This window comes from Talpa europaea, assembly GCF_964194135.1.
Source record: "Talpa europaea genome assembly, chromosome: 16".
Classification (NCBI taxonomy): Eukaryota; Metazoa; Chordata; class Mammalia; order Eulipotyphla; family Talpidae; genus Talpa; species Talpa europaea.
Window position 1 is genome coordinate 47451731 of NC_140084.1, and position 24947 is coordinate 47476677.

Consider the following 24947-nt stretch of genomic DNA (forward strand, 5'->3'; position numbering starts at 1 on the left):
CCCTGGTGCGTCTGCGCGCGGCGGAGCTGGCTTTCTGTGCAAGCGCGGCGCCCTACACCCCCAGGCCCTGCTCGCTTTCTGTCTCTCTCTCTCTCTCTTTTTTTTTTTTTTTTTGCATTTGCACGGGATTGTGGGAGGAAGCGGAGCGCAGCCAGACACCCCGCCGCCCGCCCCCCCTTCCCCTCCCCCCTCCCCCAGCCGCCTTGTGCAAAGATGGCTGCACCGTGAGCGCAGAGCAGGAGGAGGCGGCGCGGCGGCGGCGAGAGAGCGAGCACCCAGCGCCCGCACCCACCCCGGGGCCGCCCGGGACGCCCCCTCCTGAGCGCGCGCCCCCCCTTTTCTCTTGCAAGCGCCGGGGCAAAGGCGGAGACAGCGGGGTCCCTCCTCCCCCCCTTTCCCTCCAGGGGGAACCCCCCTTCCCCCCTCCTTGGCTCGGCGGCTGCACCCCCTCCCTTGCCCGCCCCTCCGCCCCTGCCCCCTCCCTCCTCCGCCCGGGGCCTTCCCGGGCCTTCCGCGGCTGCAAAGAAAAAAAGAGAGAGAGAGAGAGAGAGAGAGAGAGAGGGAGAGAAGGGGAAAAAAAAGCAGCAGCGGAGGGAGCGGCGGCGGAGGAGAGCGCGCGCGCGCCCCCTCCCTCCCCTCCCTCCCTCCCCCTCCCCCCAATTTCCACCGCGGCCAATTCATGGACAGGAACTACCCCAGCGCCGGCTTCGGGGACCCGCTCGGCGCCGGGGCGGGATGGAGTTACGAGAGGTCAGCGAAAGCTAGGTAAGGAGCCGAAGGCGGCCTGGAGGAAGGGGCCCAGGGGTGGGGGCCCCCCCGGGCCGGGCCCGGCCCGCCCGGCGACGCGTGCATCGCAAACTCCCCTCCGGCTTGCAAGGGAGCGGCCTTCCTCGGTTTGCAACAACGCCGCCGCCCCAGTTTGCAAATTGCAAACTCCGCCGAAGCCAGCTCCGGCATGCAGAGGGGAAGATGCAGCGGGAAAAGGGGGTGCAAAACATTTTCGGACGGAAAGGCCTTGGGAAGGTGGGAGGGACTGGCGGAGCAAGGCCTGGATTTCCCCCCATTCTCGGATTCCCGGCTTGCTGACCCCTCCCCCCCGCGCCCCAGGCTCTGCTCTTGCAAAGGTGGAAAGGAATGGAGAATTAGAACGTAGACCTGGGGGGCGCGCCCCCCCTTCCCGGGTCCTATTGTTCCGGGACCGCGCGAGGCCGCGCCACTCGGGCCCCCCCCCCAAATTCCGCGCGCAGAGTGGGCACAGGGCCCCGCCCCCTTACTAAGCTGGGGCTGTGTGTAAGGGGGGGGGACTGGCATCTGAGACACGCCCCCTTCAGCTCCCCCACCCCCGAAGGCTGAGGATCCCGGCTGATGGCGCGGAGTGGTGCGTTTGACCTCTCGAGTCCGGGCCAGGCGCTGGGGCCGCTGCGTGGGAAGGTCGCTGCTCCCCGGGTGTATTTGTTGGCGAGCGTGGGCCCTGGGCTTGCGTGGCTGGCGGCCGGTTCACCGGCTACCCTGCCCCTTGGCTGCTGCTTAGTGGTGTTCTGCCCTCTCGAGCCCTCTCTCTCCGCACACCCGGGGTTCCCAGCGTGGCTGGGCATGACCCCACGTGTGTTAGAATTTTCCATGTGGGGCTCCTCACTCTCTCTGTTCTTCCCCACGGGTGAGCTGGGGACTGGTTTGCACACATCCTTGACTTTGCATGGGCCCATGCATTTGAACCTCAACCCTGGGGGACCGACGGTGTTCAAGTTCGCACTTGTATCTGGTACTTTCCTTGCGTCCTAGCCCCTCCCCGCCCCCATCCCTGCCGTTTGGGGAACAATCTGCCTCCTGCTCCTAACTCGTTTTGCACCCTCCTGTGTGTTCCCACGTGTCTGCCGAAGAGAGGGCGTTCAAGTGCATTTCTGAAGTTGGCCTCCAGGGCTCTGTGGCCCCGGCGGGGTGGGGGCCCCGCAGGAGGGCCCTGCCTGGTCCGCTGGAGCTGGAGGGACTTCCTCTGTTTACCCGCCCCTGCGTGTGCCTCCGCATGTCAGTGTTGTTTAAGCGTGAGACTCTCTGGGTCCTATTTATGGGGGCTCGAACGGAGACCCTTCTACGGCTCTCTCGTCAGGTACCCCAATTCCCCGGTCTTCTCCCCTTTAGGGCCTCGGGTTCCCTGAGCTAACCCCCCTGTCAGCTGGCAGAGTCTCCCCAAGTCCCCGGGGGATTTGCCGAGTTCCCTTCTCGGAGGGCAACTCCGGAGCGCACCCTAAAATCCCCCCCTTCTCCCCAGCTTGGTCTATGGCAGCTCCAGGACCTCGCACCCCGAGACGGACATCTTACACCGCCAGGCCTACGCGGCCCCCCACCCACTGCAAAGCTATGCCACCAACCACCACCCGGCAGGTACGGCCCCCGCCCCGCCCCGCCCGGCCCGGCCCGCCCTCCGCGGCGGCTGATTGGCTGCCGAAAGTTCCACCCCCTCCTAATTGGCCTTGCCCTCTGTCCTGGCCCGCCCCCTGCTAGCTCTCCGCTGATTGGCTGCCTCCGAGGCTGCTGGGCCCTGTTTAATTTCACGCCGGATTCGTCCTCCCTGGACTCTGGCGCCGCCTCTTCGGCTCCAGGTGGCCCGGACCCCTCGGTCCCCAGATCCCACCTTGTCCCCCAGGCTTTGCCCGCGCACCTGCCCCCCTCGCCAGCCCCCTCCCCCTGGGTCGGCCCCGTTCTCTGGACTCCTGGGTTCTCGAACTCTCGCTTCCTGATTCCCTTTCTCTCTGATTGGCTCCGGCCCTGCGGGCCGCCCCCTTTCTCTCTAGACTTGCCCGTTGCCACGGTCTCCCCGCTCTGGCCCTGCCTCTGGTGCTGCTGATTGGCTCCCCTCTTTCATCCTGCCGCCCTCCTTCCTAGAAGGAGATTATGTTGTCCAGTTTGATTCTTGACCTTCCTGGTTGCGTCCTTCCTTTTTTTTCCTTCTCCTTTTCCCCCCAGAATCCTCCCGCTGTGGTTCATCTTGTCCTCTCAGCCCGCCCTCTGGTCTCTCCAGGGCATCGCCTATCCCATCCCTTTCCCCTTCTTGCTGGAATGGCCCAGATCCTTTGGATACCACCCCCCCCCCCCACACACACACACCACACACCCGTCACCACCATCACCATCATAAGGACTCTGCTTTTTGCTTCCACCTCCTTTCATGTCTGCCTTTTCCCGCTCCTTTCCCTCCCTGAGCTCCTTGACCGTACGCTGAGATTGCTCGCTGTCCTGCTTGTCTTTCCCCCTTCCTTCCCCATAGTCCTATCTCTTTACCATGGCAACTTGCTTTCAGCCTCTTCCCTATCAGTTCTTCCCTGTGGCTCACTTAGTTGACTCTACGCCCCTGTTCCTGGCCAGGCCTCTCTGGACTCTTTGACACTGGCCTCCATCACGCGGGCTCAGCAGGGCCCGACGCCTCCGTCATGAACCTCATCTCAGCCCTGGAGTCCCGGGGCCCCCAGCCTGGCCCTTCTGCCTCTTCTCTCCTCTCCCAGTTCCGCAGCCCTTCCTGGCAAACAGGTAAGCCGAGCGCCAGCCCAGGGGGTCCAGGGTGGGGCTGGTTTGTGATCCGCGCTGACCCGTAGTCTCCTCCATCCTTCCCAGCCATGCACACGCCAGGCCCCACGGAGCTCTTCATCTCAGGTGCCCTGCCGGGTTCCAGCACCTTCCCATCTTCTTCTGCCCTGTCGGCCTACCAGCACCCAGCTTCCTTTGGCAGCCGCCCCTTCCCGGTGCCCTCATCCCTTAGCCTCCAGGACCCCCCATTCAGCCCCCCGGCTAACGGGCTCCTGTCCCCTCATGATGTGCTGCACCTGAAGCCCTCGCAGGCACCCACGGTGCCCTCCTCGCTAGGCTTTGAGCGCCTGGCGGGGGGTGGTGTCCTGGGGCCCGCTGGTCTTGGCCCAGCCCAGACCCCTCCTTACCGCCCTGGCCCCCCAGACCCACCCCCACCTCCTCGACATCTCCCAACTCAATTCAACCTGCTGGCTTCCTCTTCTGCTGCTGCCGCCGCTGCCGAACAATCCTCCCCACAGCTCTATAACTTCTCGGGAGCTGCTCCGGGCCCCCCACCACCTGAGCGGGCCCTGCCCCGCCAGGACACGGTCATCAAGCACTACCAGCGGCCAGCCAGTGCCCAGCCCCCACCACCCCCGCCACCAACCCATGCCCTCCAGCACTACCTGAGCTGTGGAGGCAGCTACCCCTCCATGGGTCACCGGGCCAACCTAGCCTGCAGCCCCCTGGGTGGTGGGGAACCTTCCCCAGGCGCTGGTGAGCCTAGCAAGGCTGGACCCAGTGGAGCCACTGCTGGGGCTTCTGGCCGGGCTGCTGGCCCTGAGGCGACCGGTGGAGGTGGGGCGGGCGGCGGTGGTGGAGGTTACCGCCCCATCATTCAGTCGCCTGGTTATAAGACGGGCAAAGGCGGTTATGGAGCCGCCACAGGTGGTGCCACTAGGCCCCCACCACCCCGCTCGACCGCCACCCCCAAATGCCAGAGCCTGGGCGGGCCAGGGGCAGCCTATGCCACCGGAAAGGCCTCCGGGGCTGGTGGAGCAGGAGGCCAGGCCTATTCCCCAGGTCAGCCCCAAGGGCTTCTGGGACCCCAGGCTTATGGGCAAGGGTTCGGAGGCGGTCAAGCACAGGACTTGAGCAAAGGCCCCAGCTACTCTGGGGGCCCCCCACAACCTCCCAGTGGCCCCCCGCCTCCTGGTCTAGCCACGTGTCAGAGCTACTCCCCAGACCAGCTACAGGGGCAGCTGTATGGGGTGCAAGGTGAGCCCTATCCAGGACCAGCTGCCCACTCCCAGGGGCTTCCCACTGCCAGCCCCTCCCTCAGCTATAGTACCGGCCATTCCCCTGCGCTCTCGGGCCACGGAGGTGGCTGGGGGCCCAGCTCCCTGGGGGGCGGTGGAGAGGCCAGCCCTTCCCACATCATCCGACCCCTGCAGTCCCCACCAGCTCCCGGTCGCCCACCTGGTGTCGGCTCTCCGGGAGCCCCCGGCAAATACCTGAGCTCTGTTCTGGCCTCAGCCCCGTTCCTGGCGCCCCCGGGAGCCGGCAGCTATGCAGCCGGAGCAGGTGGCTACAAGGGCAAGGGGGACGGCTCGGAGCTGCTGGCGGGCCCCGGCGGGCCTCCAGCCGAGCGCACGGAGGATGAGGAGTTCCTCATCCAGCACCTCCTCCAGGCGCCCAGCCCCCCTCGGACCTCAGGGGCGGACGGTTTGGTGGGCGAAGATGGGGCGGCTGACGGCTCCAAGGGACTTGGGGGGAATGGCGGGGCTGGGGGCCCTCCCGGCACACCCTATGAGCTGGCCAAGGAAGACCCCCAGAGGTACCATCTGCAGAGTGTCATCCGTACCAGTGCCAGCCTGGATGAGGGTGCCACGGCTGCCCTGGAGCTGGGCCTGGGGAGGCTGAAGGAGAAGAAGAAAGGGCCAGAACGGGGCGGCGAGACCCCCGAGGGGCTGGCCACATCAGTTGTCCACTATGGGGCAGGTGCCAAGGAGTTGGGGGCCTTCCTGCAAAAGAGCCCGCCCCCGCCACCTCCCACTGCCCAGCCCGCCCAGCCCACTCCCCACAGTCTCCTCCTGGAGGCCGGGGGCCCTGATCTCCCACTGGTGCTGCCTCCACCTCCCCCCCAGCTGCTCCCCTCTGTGCTCAGCCACGCGCCCAGCCCCTCTCCCAGCGCCCCCAAAGTTGGCGTCCATCTCCTTGAGCCAGCCCCCCGGGACGGGGCCTCCCAGCCGCCCCCTCCGCCGCCCCCGCCTCCGCCACCCATGCCCCTCCAGCTTGAGGCCCACCTCCGCAGCCACGGTCTGGAGCCCGGCGCCCCCAGTCCCCGCCTGCGACCCGAGGAGAGCCTGGAGCCACCTGGTGCCATGCAGGAATTGCTCGGCGCCTTGGAGCCGCTGCCCCCGGGGCCCGGGGACACCGGCGTGGGGCCACCTAATGCCGAGGGCAAGGACCCCTCTGGTGCCTACCGCAGCCCCAGCCCACAAGGCACCAAGGCTCCCCGCTTCGTGCCACTCACGTCCATCTGCTTCCCTGACTCCTTGCTCCAAGATGAGGAGCGCAGCTTCTTCCCCACCATGGAAGAGATGTTCGGTGGAGGGGCAGCGGACGACTACGGCAAGGCCGGGCCACCGGAGGACGAGGGGGATCCCAAGGCTGGGGCCGGACCGCCTCCGGGACCCCCGGCCTACGATCCCTACGGGGCCTACTGCCCTGGTCGGCCGTCTGGAGCTGGGCCGGAGACCCCGGGCCTGGGCCTGGACCCCAACAAGCCGCCTGAGCTGCCCTCCACGGTCAACGCCGAGCCTCTGGGCCTGATCCAGAGTGGGCCGCACCAGGCGGCTCCACCGCCCCCGCCGCCGCCACCCCCGCCTGCCTCGGAGCCCAAGGGAGGCCTGACCTCGCCCATCTTCTGCTCTACCAAGCCAAAGAAGCTGCTCAAAACATCCTCCTTCCACCTGCTGAGGCGCCGCGACCCGCCCTTCCAGACGCCCAAGAAGCTGTACGCTCAGGAGTACGAGTTCGAGGCGGACGAGGACAAGGCCGACGTGCCGGCCGACATCCGCCTCAACCCCCGGCGCCTGCCCGACTTGGTGTCCAGCTGCCGCTCCCGCCCGGCCCTCTCGCCGTTAGGTGACATCGACTTCTGCCCGCCCAACCCGGGTCCCGATGGGCCCCGGCGCCGCGGCCGCAAGCCCACCAAGGCCAAGCGTGATGGCCCTCCCCGGCCTCGGGGGAGGCCCCGGATCCGCCCGCTGGAGGTCCCCACCAGCGCTGGGCCGGCCTCCGCCTCCACGCCAGCTGATGGGGCCAAGAAACCCCGGGGCCGAGGACGAGGCCGGGGCCGGAAGGTCGAAGAGGCCGGGGGCAACCGCCTGGAGCCGCTGAAGCCGCTAAAGGTGAGGGCGCGTGGGGCCGGCATGCCTGAGCGTAGAGAAAGGAAAGGAGTGGGGGTCCAGCCGAGGGTTATGCGTGAGGGAAGGGTGGTGTTGGCTTATGTCTGAGGCCTGTGAGGAAGTGAATGTGAGGGTTGGAATGTTCTGGTCCCACCCACAGAGGCCTGGGAGTTGGCGCTCTTGGGTTTACGTGGATGTAGGGGGTTCTCAGACCCTAAGGGCTAAGAATTGGGGGGTCCTAGATTCCCAGGTCTTAGGGGAAGAAGGTCTGGGACCTGGACTCCTGGGCTGGGCAAGGAGAGGTCAGTGTGTAGAGTGAGAGAGGAACTTCAGTTCTGTCATTCTAGAACCGGAGAGAAGTGGTCTGTGAGGTTGTATTTTAAGGGTCTAGAAATTTGGAGTTAAAGATCTTAAAGTAAGGGGGTTGGCTGGTCCTGATTTGTGGGTCTGAAGGAGGAGGGGCCTGGGGTCCTGGACTCCTGGCTTTGAGGGAGGAGGCTGGGGGTTTGGACTTCTGGGTCTGAGCGAGGAGGCTGGGGGCCTAGAATCTCAGGTCTGAGGGAGGAAGGGTTGGGACCCCAGATTAGTGGGCCCTAATACCCCACCGCCTGCATGTCTAGATCAAGCTCTCTGTGCCCAAGGCTGGTGAGGGTCTGGGAGTCTCGTCAGGCGATATCGTATCGGGCGCCGACCACAACAGTCTGGACTCGAGCCTGACTCGGGAGAAGATCGAGGCCAAGATCAAGGAGGTAGAGGAGAAGCAGCCGGAGATGAAGTCAGGCTTCATGGCCTCCTTCCTGGACTTCCTCAAGTCAGGCAAGCGCCACCCGCCACTCTACCAGGCCGGCCTGACGCCTCCACTCAGCCCCCCTAAGACTGTGCCACCCACCGTGCCGGCCAGAGGTCTGCAGCCCCAGCCCCCCACAGCCCCCACCGTGCCGCACCCCCCTCCTGCCGGTGCCTTCGGGCTAGGGGGCGCGCTGGAGGCGGCTGAGAGCGAGGGGCTGGGGCTGGGCTGCCCTTCACCCTGTAAACGGCTGGATGAGGAGCTGAAACGCAACCTGGAGACCCTGCCCTCTTTTTCCTCGGATGAGGAAGACTCTGTCGCCAAGAACCGGGACCTGCAGGAGAGCATCTCCTCTGCCATCTCTGCCCTGGACGACCCACCCCTGGCTGGGCCTAAGGACACCTCCCCGCCAGACGGGCCCCCCTTGGCCACGGAGGCTGCAGTCCCGGGGCCACCCCCTCTCCCGGGGCTCCCCAGTGCCAGCAGCAATGGCACACCTGGTGAGCTCTGGGAAGACTTTCTGGGGGCTGGGTTTCCTGTTATTTGGTTTCCTGTTATTTGGGTGCTTAGATACCATTGTGCAGGTTGCGTACTGTGCAAGGGACACTGTTCACGTTGTAGATGAGGGAGATAAGTGTCTTTATGGAGGTAGCTTCCTGACTGAGGACAAAAAGTGATTGAGAAGGGCCTGTAGAGGCCTGAAGGTGGGCAGCAGAGAACACGGGGTTGAGGCAGTTTGTACGTGACGGGCACCCATGTGAGAGGGGAGGCGCTGAGAGAGCTTTGGAGACTGGTGGGCAATATGGGGTCTGAAAAGGACTATAGGAGTTGGGGATGTGTGATTAAGGAGAAAAAGGTGTTGGGGAGGCAGTGCGAGGTGTGGGGAGGTAGCTTGAAGAAGGTTGGGGGCACTAAATGACTAGGTGGGTCTTGTCTGGGGTGACTAGGAGAGAGACTGGGCCTCGTATGGTCACGTCTAGAATGTGTTCTGTCCTGAGAGAGCTTGGCTAAAATATAAGGGGTTTTAATGGGAACAGGCATTGGGACACGAAGGAGGTGGGCTTGGAGGAGGGTGTACAGGTTGACACAGGAAGGGGATTGCAGGTTGAGAGGTTTTACAGGGTGTGAGAGGTTGGTAGTACAGTCCCCGTTGGAGACTGTAGGAAGGTGGGTGACAGGGCAAGTGGCATCAGGGAAGAAAGGAGCACCCAGTTTCAAGCAGAGTGCCAAGGTCCCTCACAGGAGAGCATCTGGGTGAGGACCTCTTTGCTGGGTCAGGGTTGTAGCTAAGGACACGGGGGTGGAGAGGAAGCAGTTGTAGGGAGTCGGGAGAGATTTCAAGGTGATCAAGAGGGGTATCACAAGCCCTCTGGGGAGGTGGCACAGAGGGGGAGGGCATTGGAGTCCTAAGAGTGGTGACAGGCTGTGGGACAGGAGAGGGAAGGCTTCAGTGGGTGAGGAGGAGGGAGATCATGGTCGGAGGGGATGAGCTAGAGATTGGGAGAAACTAAAACGGGAAGTAAGGGGGCAGGCTTTGAGGCAACTATGAGGGGTATTGAGACTGGGAGACAGGTTTTAGGGGCTCAGGAGAGCTGCCAGAGTTGGTTTGAGGTTTCGGGGTGACTGGTGCTGCAGGAGCTTGCTGTTGGCCCAGGAATGGACGCTCAGGGACGAGGGAAGAGGTGCTGGGGCACAAATGGGAACTTGGGTTGGGCTGGAGCTTTGTAGGGACTTGGGGGGGATGATCTTGATGGGACAGGAGAGGACTTCTGGACATTAGGGGGACGGGGACACAGTCATTGTCCAGGACACAATTACATTTTGACTTGGGGGGCAGCCCCTTGGGCGCCAGTGGGGTTGGGGAACAGGTGAATACGCCTGGGGAGGAAGGGTTCTGGGACACTGGCGAGGGGACAGGTGATTTGGGGAAGGAGCAGCAAGGGCGCCAGAAGAGGATTAAGAAAGACATGAGCTGGGGCGGATGGATGTGAGATGAAGAACCACAGATGAGGGGGACCAGGCGTGCAGGGGTGGGAAGAGGACGGTGGCACCTGCAAGGAGCCGGAAAGGACTGAAAAAGGAGCATTTTTCAGCTACCAGTTTGCAGGGGCACCAGATAGCCTTCCAAAGCCACGCCTGGGATTTAGGGGGTTCACAGCCACAGGGTCTGCCCTGACCCCCCTCTTGCTCCCCAGAGCCCCCGCTGCTGGAGGAGAAGCCTCCTCCCTCGCCGCCTCCCGCTCCGACGCCGCAGCCGCCCCCTCCGCCCGCGCCGCCCGCCCTGCCCTCGCCGCCCCCGCTGGTGGCCCCGGCGCCCGCCTCTCCGGCCCCGCCGCCCCCGGCCCCCCCGCCGCCCCCCGCCCTGCCCTCGCCGCCCGCCCCTCCACCCCCGCCAGCTGCCACCGCCGCGGCCCCGCCCGCCGCGGCCCCGGAGGAGCCCGCCGCCCCGTCCCCCGAGGACCCCGAGCCGCCGGACGCCCGGCCCCTGCACCTGGCCAAGAAGCAGGAGACGGCGGCCCTGTGCGGGGAGACGGACGAGGAGGCCGGCGAGAGCGGCGGGGAGGGCATCTTCCGCGAGCGGGACGAGTTCGTGATCCGCGCCGAGGACATCCCGTCCCTCAAGGTGAGTCCGGCCCTGCGCGGTGGCTCGGGCGCTCCAGCGCCCCTGGCCCCTGAATTCACAGTGTCGAGCTGATGGGGAGGTTGGCCCGGCAGTTGAGGTTGTGCGGGCAGTGTTGTTTGGGCGGAAGCCTGTTAGCGCGGAGTGAACCGATGATTGTTGACGGTGGTTGCTGAAATTGTGCAGGTGCTGAGGTTCAGTGAGGAACCCGGTGCTGAGGGCCTGGCCTTACTGAGCTGCTGGTTTAATGGCACAAGCCAGAGGGCCAGGCTGCTTGGAGATTCTGCCCTACATGGTGGTGGCGTTGATTCTGCCTTACATGATGGTGCTTGTGAATACTCACAACTTGTAAGGCACAGTCGTGCACAGCTTACCAAGGGGGTGCATTCTGAGAAATGTGTGTGATGGGTGATTTCATCCTGCAGACCTGCTTGCCTAGGCTGTGTAGAGCGCCAGGCTTCCTGTGTGCCACCCGCCCCTGACCTAGATGGCGTGAGATGCCTCTCAGCCAGTCACTGGGGGGCATTCGTCTGTCTGACCATATCTAAAACATTTTATGGGGAGAAATCCATTACTTGCAGGGGTTGACAAATAACCACCCCAGGACAAGCCCAGTAGGTGTGCCTGTTTTTATAAATAAAGTTTTATTGGCACATAGCTACACCCATTCATTTGCAGGCCAGGGCTGTCAGCCTTCCCCACCCTGTGGAGGACTAGGGTGATTCTGGCAGAGCATAGCTTGTCCACAGAGCCGAAAATATTTCCTGTCTGCCCACCTCTGCTGTCCTTGGTTTATAGGGAGGGTAGAATTGCATCAGTGGATGCATATGACCAGGAAGGTGACACTGAGGGGCAGGGGCTCAGCGGCCATTGTCACCATGGTAGTCTCCCCACTGCTAAGGACAGTCACTGTCCATACTGGTCACTCTGGGTATTGACAAGGGGACAGAAACTGGTTTGGTCCTTTATGTCTGTTGTCACACTTCATTTAATCTCGGGTGTCGTTTCTTCTGAAACACAGATGGAAGAATTACAGGATGAATGAATGACGAGTGGTCACTATCACGCTTTTTAAATTGTGAGGTACAAGGCACTTTCATTGCTTTATTCAAATCTTCAAAATGGTCTGTACTACCTATTTTCAGTATTAAAAAACCACAAGTTCAGAGCAGCATGATGCTGAGACACCCCAACCTGTCAGTGCACGTGCTTGGTGCCCCCAGCCTCACGGGTACAGAACACACGTAGCTGAGCTGCAACTAGATGATAAAATCCACTTTCTTACCCAGTACTTCTTGTGAGGTGAAGTTAACTTTTTTTTTTCATGTAGTTTTACCTGATTTTGGGAGAAGTAGAGCAAATCGAGTAACGGGGCTGTGTGAGCCCACTACTCCGCTCCCATGGGGCTGGCACACCTTCGCTGCTCCTGCTCCCGCTCCTCCCGGGCTGTCTGCTCTGCCTGCCCCACCAGTCCCAGACGTCACATCTGCCCCACACTTTATCTCTCCATTGTGATAATTCACCACGTACCAAAGGATGTCAGTAACAGGCTACAAAATGCTGAAGTGAAGGCTCTGTACCCACACCCACCGGCAGCCAGAACATTCCCTGACCTGTTGTCCAGCATTGTGTTTGATTCTGTGTGCTTTGTATACATTCTTTCTTTTTTTTTTTTTAGCTTTTTATCTTCTTTGTATACATTATTTCATTTTGACTTACCGACTTCTGAGGCTGGTGTGACCATAGCCTATGACCACTGGCAGGTTACCAGCTCCTGGGGGAGGGGGGAACACATCGCAGAATTAAGTTTGATTTTCTTTTTATAGTGGAATCAATCATTTTAGCCAATCTTAAATGTGTTGGCCTTTGCTATATTCGTGTTACTACGTGACCCTCTTCATGATCTGATTCCAGATTCTATTTTTTTTTTAAGATTTATTTATTCATGCATACAAGAACCGGGGTACAGGCCAGATGCACGGGAGGGTGAGAGGATTCACCAGAGACAGCAGGGAGCAGAACAGGCAGACGGACTGAAATACACTGCTGAGGGGAGCAGCGGGCGAGACAGGAGAGGTCTGCCACGCCATGTGGGACCCTCGCCGGCCGGTCGGGATCAAACCCACACTGCAGAGGCTGCGGACAGCTTCATAGCGCTGTGCTCAACTGCCTGTGCCACCAGGGGAGGCCCTCCAGGTTCTATCTTCATAGTCACCTCATTATAGGAGTTACTGTCCCCATTTTACAGGGAAGGAAACTGAGGCTCAGAGCCTTCACAGGCTTTCCTGGCTCTGCCGGCCTGGGAGCCGGGGATTCAGCTGTGGCTGCGTGCAATCTAGCAGGTGTAGACGGTGACAGTGGCCGACACTGCTGAGCGTCAGTGCTGGGCCAGGCGGTCATGGCTGTTGCAGATGAGGAAGTTCATGGTCAGATTAGAGGGACTCACAGTTGACTGGTACCAAGCTGGGATTGGAGCCACAGCCGTCCGATTCCACCTCTCAGCTGGCACAGGGCAGGGGAAGGGATGGAGCGAAAACTCAGATGCTTAAAATACACCATGAATGTGTGTTACAGTGGGGGACACACAGCCCCAGCATGGAGCCCTCCTCCAGATACAGGGTTTGGCCTCAGAGTCAGGGCAGGTAGGAGCCTGGGTGGGTATTAAGAACTCAGTGCTGGCGTCCGTGGGGCTGACTCAAATCTCTGCCGCTTCTGAGTTGGGCTGACACCAGACCTTCCTAGGCCTCAGTTTCATCATTTGTAAAATGGGATCCTGTTGGTATCCACTCGATGGGAACTCTCTGGCATTGCAGCTCACCCCAGTCCCAGCCATCCCAGAGTAGGTCATGTGGGATACGCCCCCTGACCTTTGCTTGCTGGGTCTCTGGCGATTTCGGACAATCTTGCATGGCAGTCTTAGGTGAAGGGCTGAATAGTGAATATTTTAGACTTTGTGGTCTCTGCCACATATTCTTTTTCTTTTCTTACCACCCTGTTAGACTGGACAGAAGATTTACAGAGCCTAGATCTATAGAAACGGGCCACAGGCCATAGTTTGTGCTAGGAGAAAGGCAGCCAAGAGGCATGTGACAGGAACATGATTTTAAACTTTCCTGTATCTTTGCTTAAAAAAAAAGTTAAAAATGGGTGAAATTAGCCCCAAGAACACAGTTGATTTACAGCAGCCTACCTGAAGTGCTCTTTCAGCACGTAATCAATATAGGAAAAGGCAGTGATGTATTAGGTCCTTTTCTCGGGCCAAGTTTTTGAAATCCCGCGTGTGTCGTATTCATAGGCTGTATCGATTCAGATCGGCTGCATCATTGGCTGAGACTGGAGCCATCTGTGCCGAGGGGCTGCTGAACCAAGGCTGCCCCCCTGTGCTTCAGCCTCCCCATCTGCAAAACAGGAGCGTTAATACTAACTCCCACTTCTTGGGGAACGTTGCGTATTTGAACAGGATGTAAATTCTGAGCGCGTAAGAGTTTATTGGATGGAGAAAAGTATGGTTCAAGTAGAAGGGTTTGTGCAAGGGTCCTGTGGTGAGGAAGACCTTAGCATATTTGTGGTGTGCAGGGATACAAGCGTTAAGGAATGGACAGTGAGCTGAGGCTGGGAAGGTGGGCAGGGGGCAGATTATTCTGGGGTGAGTCAGTGGGTGTCTGCTTGACATTGTGCTGGCCTGTGGGGAGAGGTCCATCCGCAGTCGGTCCACCACCACAGACCTGTAACCCTGACTCCCCTGTTAACGCACCTTAAGCTTTCTCATTAATACCACCTTGGGTGCTTCTTGCTTACCCTCTTCAAATCCTCCCCATGACTGCCCTTATGTCAGCTGTCACAGTTCAGATTCCCAGAAGAGAATGTGATTGGTCCAGCCCAGCATTTGGGGCCTGGAAGGAGTTAGTGATTGTTGTGTTGATTGGCTGTCCCTGGTCAGTTCTTCTCCAATCACACTGAAGCCATTCTGGAAGGGGACATGTTGCTGGCAAGGGAGGCAGTGGGCATGGTCTGATATGATTGACATGTGGAGAGGCAGGATGGTTTGGCTCGGGTGGTTGTGCCTGATGACTGGAGGGGGGTTGTGGGAGGAAGAGTGATTTGGCAGAAGACTCCAAACCCATAGGAATGTGGTAAGTCCAGGAGCCTGAGAGCCTCCTGGTGCTTCTTAGAGGAAGTAGGGGGGTAGTCTCCCCTTGCAGGGGGGATGCTCTGATGACTTTCTCAAAGAGAACTAGAACAAGGAATATCATATTCATGTTGTGGGGGGAGGCACCAGCACATGTAGAAACCTGGAGTGTCTCTGCTGAGTTTTGAGGGCTCTGGATCACCTGCCTGGGCAGTAACAGGAGAAGAGAGGAAACTGAGGCAAAGTCTGTCATCCAGGCTGCCAAGTCTGAAGGGGGCCCCTGGGAAGTTTTGGAGAAAGGCAGGATGTGCTCCAGAGTGGACTTTTCTTTATTTTTTCTTTCTTTATTTTTTTTTAAATAGGCAGGACTGCCCACGGCAGAGAAACTTTTTTTTTTTTTTTTGGATTTATTTATTTATTCATACAAGCACTGGGTACAGTCAGAAGCGCGGGAGGGTGAGAGAATTCACCAGAGCCAGAGCGGGGAGCAGAGCAGGCAGAAGGACCGAAGTACACTGCTGAGGGGAGCAGCGGGCTGCAGGAGAGGTCTGCGCGCCATGCGGGACCCTCCTCAGGTGGCCGGGGAGCAGCCGGGGATCGAACCGGCGTCACAGAGACTGTGGGCAGCTTCGCAACCCAGCGCTCAACCGCTGCACCACTGGGGAGGCCCTCTTTATTTTTTTTTTTGAATATTTATTTATGCATACAAGAATTGGGGTATATGTCAGAGGTGTGAGGGGCGAAAGAATTCACCAGACACAGAGTGGGGAGTAGAACAGGCAGATCTACTGAAATACACTGCTGAGGGGAGCAGTGGGGAGACAGGAGAGGTCTGCTGTGCCATGTGGGTCAGCTCCCTGGCTGGAGATCGAACTTTGTGCTGCAATGGCTGCGGACAGCTTCATAGTGCTGCATCTTAACCCCTGAGTCACCAGGGAGGCCCCAGAGTGGACTTTTCAATCCTTGGGTCAGTGAGATGGTTTGCTGATGAACCAGCAGGTGGTCACCTGGGGGAAAGTCTGTTAGGACACCAATATCCTTGCCTCATCCTGCCTCACGCTGGTACAAGACTTCATATAACAGCCTTTCAGGGCCTCAATTTCATCAGGTTATTGTACCTGCTCCTTTGTGTTCCCCTGCCTGATGCGAGGGGTAGGAAAAAAATCCCAGGCGTAAAGCAGTTGCCCCTAAGCCAAGTGTAGCAGCTGCTGCCCGAGGCAGACATCACTAGTTGATGCCAGCACTGGTTTCTGCTGAGCCTGGTGCTCAGCAGCACTCATCAGTCCATTGGCATTATCTGAACCCTGATAATCACTTGACTGTGGATTCACTGAATGCAGGGATTGCCCCTCATTCACCCAGTCAGTGCACGTCAGGCATGCTTGGGTCCTGAACAAGCTCAAGGTCCTTCTAGGCTTCCAGTGCAGCCCCCATGAGCACATTTATTACTTGCTGCATTATGGTTTTGTGCCTGTGTCTGGCTCCTTTGTTCCTCCTTCACTCCCTGAGATCAGATGCCGGGTCTCACTCACATGTGTGGGCTTCTAGCCCCAGGGGCGGGGCGCCCTGTGGTGGGGATCTCAGTGTTGGGAGGAAGCAGAGATGGGAGAGACATCCTGTCACTTAGCTGCCCAGGTGATGGGGAGCCTGAGAAGTTTCAGGAAACCCATGTCAGCTCTTGACACAAACTCCACACTTTTTATTCATCTGCTTGTCTCGGTACTGAAGATCCTATGCAAGTCTTTAGGGGTCTTGTTTACTGCTGTACCCCTGGGGGTCAGCATGGTAGCTAGGATATGCTGATGTTATTGATAAGGTTGATATTACTCAGAGACACGTGGGAGGAGACACGAGAGCTGTGGAAAGAAAAGTTCGCAGCACAAGGAGGAAGGGCTCAATGGGGAGGGCATGCGGTGGCCTGTGGGAACACAGGACCAGGCTCCATCCCCAGGGCTGAGCTCAAGGGCCAGAAGATACCTGTTAGCCAGGTGTTCTTGGGAGCCTTTTCTTTTTTTAAAGATTTATTTATTTATGCATACAAGAACTAGGGTACAGGCCAGAGGTGTGTAGTGGGGGGGGTGAGAGGATTCACCAGAGCAGAACAGGCAGATCTACTGAAACACACTGCTGAGGGGAGCAGTGGGGAGTCTGGAGAGGTCTGTTGTGCCATGTGGGTCAGCTCCCTGCTTGGGGGTCGAACTCACGCTGCAGTGGCTGCTGATAGCTTCATGGTGCTGCGTCTTAACCCCTTGCGCCACCAGGGAGGCCTCTTGGGAGCCTTTCCTTTACAGAGCATAGAGGGAGGGTGGCAAAGGCAGGATTTGGGAGGCTAGCAGGGCCACCCATAGGTGCTTATCTTGCTTACCTTGTGACCCCCCCCCTCAGCTGGCATTGCAGACGGGGCGTGAGCCCCCACCCATCTGGCGAGTCCAGAAGGCCCTGCTGCAGAAATTCACTCCAGAGATCAAGGATGGGCAGCGGCAGTTTTGTGCCACCAGTAATGTAAGCCTGCGGAGAGAGGCGGGGACTGGGTGGGGGGCAGGCCCACCTGGAAGCGGGGCTCCCTGGAGCTTGGCTCTGGCTGGCTCTTGGTCTGAGGTGTTGGGGAAAGGGAAGCCTGGGCTGGCATCAAGCTGGGAGTCTGGGTGCCGGGCTGCCTGGCCGGGCTGGATGAAGGAGTCCTTATGTGTCTCTTTCCCTCCATAGTACTTGGGGTATTTTGGGGACGCAAAAAACCGGTACCAGCGCCTTTATGTAAAGTTCTTGGAAAACGTCAACAAGAAGGATTACGTGAGGGTCTGTGCTCGAAAACCCTGGCACCGGCCCCCAGTGCCTGTCAGGTACCGCGGGGTGGCGGGCGGGGCTGACAGGCATGAGGGGGATCCTGTGGAGGTGGGGGGGCAAAGACTCAGAGGAAGCAGGGAATGGGTTGGGGGTGGGCATAGAAACAGAGAGGTGGGGGATAGAGGCCCCACCAGAGAGAGACAGAGACAGACGTGGGAGGCAAGACAGACACCAGAGAGAGATGGGGCTCCACAGAGAGGGCATGTGGGGTTCCCTAGGAGGATGGGGGTTTCCCTGGGGAATCTTGACTGAAATTCTTATCTCTTCCCTTCCAGACGCTCTGGGCAGGCCAAGGGCCCTGCAGCTGTTGGGGGCAGCTCTGCCCCTCCCCCGAAGACCCCAGCACCCCCTTCTAAGCCTGAGACCTCCGAAAAGACCACATCTGAAAAGCCCCCAGAACAGATGCCTGAGACAGCGGTGCCTGAGCCTCCTGCGCCTGAGAAACCGTCCCCGCCAAGACCTGTCGAGAAGGAAAAGGACAAGGAGCGGGTGACGCGTGGGGAGCGTCCGCTGCGGGGCGAGCGGGGTGCAGGCGGGCGGCAGACACGGCCCGAGAGGAGCCTCACCGCGGGGCAGCCCGCCGCGTCCCGGCTGCCCAAGGCCCGGCCCACCAAGGTGAAGGCTGAGCCGCCTCCTAAGAAGAGGAAGAAGTGGTTGAAAGAGGCAGCAGGCAATGCCTTGGGGGGTGGGGCCCCCCCAGGGAGCTCCTCGGACTCAGAGTCATCTCCCGGAGCACCCAGCGAGGACGGTAAGACCTGTGATGGGCACAGGGCTGAGGGAGGAGCAGAGGAGCGGGCAGTGACTCAGGGGCCGCAGGGAGCATTATCAGTAGGGGGACAGGGCAGCGATTACGAGCACAGCAACGATGACGAGTAACAGCTACGTACCCCTGACTGCGGAATGAGCTGTCTTCTCCGTTCTCTACGCGCATTAGCTGGCTGCATTTTCCCCGACTTCCTGGGAAGTAGATACCATTATGAGTCTCATAGACATAGGAGGAAACTGAGGTAGGAAGTGGATGCAGCACAGCTGGGTTTGGAGGGTGAGGGGGGACTTGGGGCGGGCATGGTCTGTGCCTTAGTGGCCGTATCTGTAAAACGGGTTAACAGAGCTAGCACTTAGGGGCCTCCCGGGTGGCGCAGGGGGTTAAGAACCATACTATGAGGCAGTCCGCAGCCTCTGCAGCACGAGTTCGATCCCCGGTCGGCCAGGGAGCAACCCACATGGCAAGGCAGACCTCTCCCATCTTGCCCGCTGCTCCCCTCAGCAGTGTATTTCAGTCAGTCAGTCTGCCTGTTCTGCTCCCCGCTCTGTCTCTGGTGAATCCTCTCACCCCCTGCATCTCTGGCCTGTCCCCCAGCTCTTGTATGCATAAATAAATAATTCTTCAAAAAAACCCCAAAAGCTGGGGCTAGCACTTAGGAGGTGCTTGTCTGTAGTGGGTTCAGGGCGTGGACTCTGTTGCTGGGGTATGATGACAATGGCAACAAAAACCTTTGCACCCCTAAATTAATATGACCGGTGCTTTCCAGGTGCCAGGCACCGTTGAAGCATTTTCCACGTTGCCTCGGGTGCTGTGGAATTACCCTCCCTTTGAAGCTGAGAAAATGGGAGACACCAGGGGGTGACGGTGACTCTCTGAGCTCACTCCACTCCCCACCCCCTACCCCTGCCCCCAGGGTATAGCAGAGGGAGGTGTGTTCACACATTGTATGTACAGTGAGTGTAAAGAGAGGCATGGACTACACAGTCCATCTAGCCCTGATCTGTCTGGGGGATTCCCAGAAAATGAGGCTCTTCTTGAGGTTGCCCAGGCTCCTACTTTTCCTTTCCTCTTCTTGCTCTGCTGTCCCCCAGCAGGTTGTCCTTAGCCACCAGGTCCCAGGCAGCCCAGCAGTCCAGCAGCTACAGCCCTGCTGGTAGGAAGAGTCACACCTGCAAGGGGGTGGTGCCCCACCATCCTTTATCTTGCCTGACCTGGGTGTGGCCCCACAGCCTATCTTCTCATCCTGTAGGCCAGAATTCAATCTCTTGGACACACACAGCTACAAGGGAGCCTGGGAAATGTACTCTTTTCCTCTGGGAAGCCTGTGTAGCTCTAAGAACAGGCCAGGTGCAGGGAGGCAGCCAAGGCTGGGACAGGGGTGCCATGGTCGAGGGAGGAACTTTAACAGAGTCCAACAGTGCAGGCCTTTCTTTCTCTGGCCCTCTGTGTGTGTGTGTGTGTGTGTGTGTTTGAGGTGCAGGGGTGTGTGAGAGGATTCACCAGAGATAGTGGGGAACAGAACAGGCAGATCTACTGAAATACACTGCTGCGGGGAGTAGAAGGCAAGTCAGGAGAGGTCCGTTGTACCATGTGGATTGCACCCTGGCCGGGGATCGAACTTGTGCTGCAGTGGCTGGCAATAGCTTGATAGCGCTCTTTAACTCCTGCATCACCAGGGAGGCCCCCCTCAGTTTTCTCAAAACAAAAAAGGATATTTCAATACTTAAGGTTCCTATATTTAGGAATAAAATCCAGTGGATTCTAGTTGTACATGGTCTCAGTAATCAATTTTAGAATGTTTTCTTCACCTCAGAAAGAAACCTGCTGCCCTTTGCTCTTCACTGCACTCCTGCCTGCTCGAAGCAGCTGCTAATGATACTGGCTGTTTAGATTTGCCTCTCTTGATCACTTGATCTGAATGAAACCCTACAATGTCTATAGCCCTTTGGGAACTGGTTTCCTAGGGTCCATTCAGGCTGTAGCATGTCAGTGTGTCATTTTTTATGGGTGAATAATATTCCCCTGCGTAGATGGATTCTTCCTCTCCTTTCACCACTTGGTGGGCACTCGGGTTGTCTCCACTCTTTGGCTGCTGTGAATAAACACGATGGTCCTGAGGTGTCTAAGCCTGTGATATGGGGGAAAACGGAACTCTGCACTCCCGGAGTAGCAGTTGGCCTGCCAAGGGCCTCTATCCTTCTCTGGCCTGGGCCTCTTCTCCCCTCAGCAACCAGGAGCCTGACTCACCTAAACACTTTGCTCAACTCAGGAGTTCACTGAATCTCCTTTGTCCAAAGTCTTCCTTCCAAATTAGGTCTGCTGTGCTCTCCTTTCTTGTATTCACAATGAAGATTCTAGAAAGCGGCTAGACCAGTATCTCCGCCCCTTCCTCTAGTCCACTCCCTTTTGGCCTCCTGAGTCCCTTTCTGCAGGCATTTATCCAGCATGTACCGTGTGCCACAACCAGGGGTCCCAGGAGCCAACAGAACAGACATGGTCTTTCCTCATTAGCGCTCTTAGTCTAAAGCCGGGGTGGAGGGCCTCCCTGGTGGCGCAGGGGTTAAGTCTTAGCACTGTGAAGCTGTTGGCAGTCACTGCAACATGAGTGCAATCCCTGGCCAGGGAGCTGACCCACAGGGCACAGCAGACCTCTCCTGTCTCCCCACTGCTCCCCTCAGCAGTGTATTTCAGTAGATCTGCCTGTTCTGCTCCCCACTCTGTCTCTGGTGAATCTTATTTACAAAAAATAAATGTTCATTTTTTTAATAAATAAATAAATAAAAACCTTTTAAAGTAAATAAATAGAAACAAAGCCAAGGTGGGGAGGCAGTCAAGCTGATAAACACATTCTGTAACAGATTACAGGACATTATGAAAAATCAGTGTGTAACTAGATGAGATTAAAGGAAGGTAAGAAAAATAAATCCAAACAGGATCAAGGAGGTAAAGGGGGTGAAGCTTTTTTTTTAGATTTATTTTTTATTTATTTATACAAGCACTGGGTACAGTCAGAAGCGCGGGAGGGTGAGAGAATTCACCAGAGCCAGAGTGGGGAGCAGAGCACCCAGAAGGACCGAAGTACACTGCTGAGGGGAGCAGCGGGCGGCAAGAGAGTTCTGTGCACCATGTGGGACCCTTGCCCAGTGACTGGGGATCGAACCAGTGCTGCAGAGGCTGCTGGCAGCTTTGCAGCCCAGCGCTCAACCGCTGCACCACCAGGAGGCCCAAGGGGGTGAAGCTTTAGAAAGATTGGGGTGGATCCCTGAAAATGACATTGGAGCAGAGATCTGAATACCTTGTGGTCATGTGACTTTGAAGGAGAGAACATTCCAGGCTGAGGCTCAGTGGGGAAACCCGTGGCTGGAGCGAGTGATTGAGAGGACAAGGCAGAAGGAAAAGAAAAATCTTGAAGGGATTTTAACCTGAGCAAGAATGGAGCCCTAGGAGGGTGGGGCTAGGTCTGACAGGTGGACATTGCTACCCCTTCCTCAAGGACATTGGGGTGCCCTCGCTTCACCTTCTTGTTTTGCTTCTCTTCCTCCCCCACACTGCTTATATTCCTTGTGGGTTTCCTCAAGTCCTGTCCATGGCCCTGTTTGTTCTCGCTTCTTCTACACCTCTCACTTGGCAGGCTCCCACGGCTCTCCAGGGAGCCGCGGGCCTGTTCCTTCCCCCTGGTCACCCTCCCACACGCCTCCCCCCAAACCCCTCCGCCCTGCAGCCCACTGGACTGCTTGTTCTGGTTTTGCATCACAGGGTCTGTACCCCTTGGCCATCTGAACTTTCCAGACAATGCCCTTTGCTCTCTCACCTCCACAGATGACAAGTTCTCATCCTGCTGCTTGGCCCTGACCGCCCCTCTCGCTTCTATACTATCCCACAGCCCCGGCCCTCCTGCTGGGTTTCCTGTCCCTCAGTCTCTGTCTGAATTCTGTTCCTACTACTTCTTCTATTGACCTGGCCCCTGGTTGCACCTCTCCTGTGCTTCCCCCATGTGGCCCCAGAGGTGTTTTTCTATACTTACACTCACCCCTCCCCTACTCACAGCTCTCCTATGGCTCCCTAGTACCCACCAGAAGAAGGCCCTGCTGTTTCTACCCTGTTTATAGGCCCTGCATGATCTGACCTGCACAGTCTGCACTCCACACTCCTCCTTCAGTCTTACCCTTTGTGATCTAATCTTTCTGACCTATTTCACTGATGCTGCTTTATACTTCACCAAAACTATGCTGAACTAGTCAAACATGAAGTTAACTGTCTAGCATGCTCTTTCTTAGTACTCAAGACTCAGCTCTTTTGTGAGCTTGAACAAGTCTTCTCTGAGCCCCACCTCTCCCTAGGCTGAGGTCATCACAGCGCCTGGTCCGCTGTGACAGCCTCTTGCACTGGTGCTTGTCATTCTCCCAGCAGGCCTGGATGTCCCTGAGAGCAGGGGTTTCTCTCCTGGCCCCTGACATTTAGGTCTCTACCTGCCGCTCAGGAGGCCTCAGAGGAAGTTGGAGTAATGCGCACGTCTTCTTTCTTCCCCAGAGCGGGCAGTACCCGGGCGTCTGCTGAAGACACGGGCGATGCGGGAGATGTACCGGAGCTATGTGGAGATGTTGGTGAGCACAGCACTCGACCCTGACATGATCCAGGCCCTGGAGGATACACATGGTGAGCTGAAGCTTGGGGAGGGGCTAAGTGCCTGGTCTTTCCTGCGCCTGGGGAGGAAGGGCTGTGGGCCTGGATTCCCAGGTCTGAGGGAGGTAATGCTGGGACTTACCGGTATGAGGGAGGAGAGAGCTGGGGACTGGGAACCCAGATACCTACTCTCCTTTGCTCCCGTACATTGTGGGACCCAGGCTCTTCTGATGCCCACTCCTCATCTTTCAGACGAGCTGTACCTCCCACCCATGCGGAAGATCGACGGCCTCCTAAATGAGCACAAGAAGAAAGTCCTGAAGCGGCTGTCGCTGAGCCCAGCTCTGCAGGTGCTTGGGGGGCCTGGGTAGGGGTGAGTGGGGCCTGGCGGTCAAGCCTGAAGGAAATGTGCTCGTCAGCCATGGCCACAGGCCCTAGAGCTTCAGAGTCAGTGGAGCTGTACCTTCCTGGGCTTGGCCAGGAGAGGTGTGAGGGGCAGGCGGTTTGGAGGGGACTGCTGTGTTTCTGGCAGTCCTGCAGTAGATGGAGGGGTGCGGGTCTGTGTAGGGGTCTGGAGCAGACTGTGGAATGAAGGTTTAGGGACAGATGTGGCGCCAGGGCTTGCTCGGGTGCAGTGGTGAGATTCTGATGGTTTCTCCATGGCAGATATTGCAGACTCCTGCGGTTCCGGCTGCGGGACTAATCCATCTGCAGAATTCCCCTCTGCCATGGCCAAGTGGTCTGGGCTGCAGGATCCAGGCAGTTCTGAGCATTCTGGGACAGAATATTCATCTGGCTCTGAGAATTCCAAAGGGATGTTAGTCTGGCCCTGAAAATTCTGGGTGGGATATGGATCCAGTTCCGAGAATTCTGGAATGGATTTTAGGCCGGCTCTGGAAATTCTGAGTGGATGTTAGTCAACTCCGGAAATGGGATGAAATGCCGCTCGGGTTCTGGAAGCCCGAGTGGGATGTTAGTGGGACTGAGAATTCTGGGATTGGCTACTGGACAGGCTGTGAGAGTCTGAGTAGAGCGTGAAGCTAGGGTGAGACCTGCCTAGAGCACCAGGCTGAGAATTGCAGACGGGATGTGAGTCTGGATTTAGGATTCTGAGCAGTTAGCCTGGCACTGGGGATTTCAGGGTGGATTTTCGGCTGCCTCTCAGAATTCTGCGTGGGATGTTAGCCTGGCGCTCAGAATTCTGGAAGAGAATTCTGGCTGGAGCTGAGCATTCTGGGCGGGACGTTAGTGTGGCTGAGAATTCTGGGGTTTGATCTTAGGTTGCCTCTGATAGGCGCGGGTGGGTATCAGTCTGGTACTGAGAATTGGGGGTGAAACACTAGGTGTCTGAGCATCCTGGGCCTGGCCATAGAGCACATTTCGATGCAGACTTGGACCCTCCTGTCCTTTGAGGTGGCCTTGTCCCCCCGAGCGTCTGTCCCATCTGCAGCCTGGAGGGAAACAGAGGCACCTAAGGTGTCTTGAGAACTGGGTGTTGGATCTGGGGTGTGCGGGTCCAGGGAGGTGTCCCACTGACCCATTGGCTTCCCGCAGGACGCTCTGCACACGTTCCCCCAGCTGCAGGTGGAGCAGAGTGGGGAGGGCTCCCCCGAGGACGGGGCCGTGCGGCTGCGGCCAGCCGGGGAACCCTACAACCGTAAGACGCTCAGCAAGCTCAAGAGGAACGTGGTCCGAGCCCAGGTGGGGCCGGGCGGTGGCTGGCGGGGGGCAGGGGGAGGGGCTGCTGGTGCCCGCTGGGGCTGAGTCTCTCCACTCTGCCCGCCCAGGAGTTTAAGGTTGAGCTGGACAAGTCGGGATACTACACGCTCTACCACTCCCTCCACCACTATAAGTACCACACCTTCCTGCGCTGCCGAGATCAGGTGAGCCCACTGCAGCTCGCACCGCCCCGGGATCGCCCCCTCCCAGCTCTGGCTGTGTCCGGAGGCCCGGACCCCAGCCCCTCTCCTCCTGCAAGAACCCGGGCTGCGAGTCTCTCCTTGGAAAGACTTAAGAGTTCAGCCCCCAGCCCCCACCCCTGCTTCCCCGAGAGACCGACCCCCTGGCCAGCCCTCCACGCCCGTCCACCGCCCCAGCTGCACGTCTCCCCCCTGCAGACCCTGGCCATCGAGGGCGGCGCCGAGGACCTGGGCCAGGAGGAGGTGGTCCAGCAGTGCATGCGGAATCAGCCGTGGCTGGAACAGCTCTTCGACTCCTTCAGCGACCTGCTGGCCCAAGCACAGGCCCACAGCCGCTGCGGGTGA

The 24947-nt window shown here is 58.7% G+C and overlaps 1 protein-coding gene across 1 annotated transcript; it reads left to right on the forward strand.

Annotated features, from left to right (window-relative positions):
* Nucleotides 1-679: 679 nt before the first annotated feature.
* On the forward strand, nt 680-24947 carry PRR12 (proline rich 12; the record flags this gene model as incomplete). The annotated part of the gene is made up of 14 exons (XM_084256690.1): nt 680-765; nt 2270-2382; nt 3364-3525; nt 3610-6917; nt 7535-8201; nt 9897-10324; nt 16836-16952; nt 17157-17290; nt 17570-18042; nt 22591-22716; nt 22936-23033; nt 24238-24384; nt 24471-24566; nt 24801-24947. The coding sequence occupies 14 exons, from the start codon at nt 680-682 to the stop codon at nt 24945-24947; spliced, it is 6102 nt and encodes a 2033-aa protein (XP_084112816.1).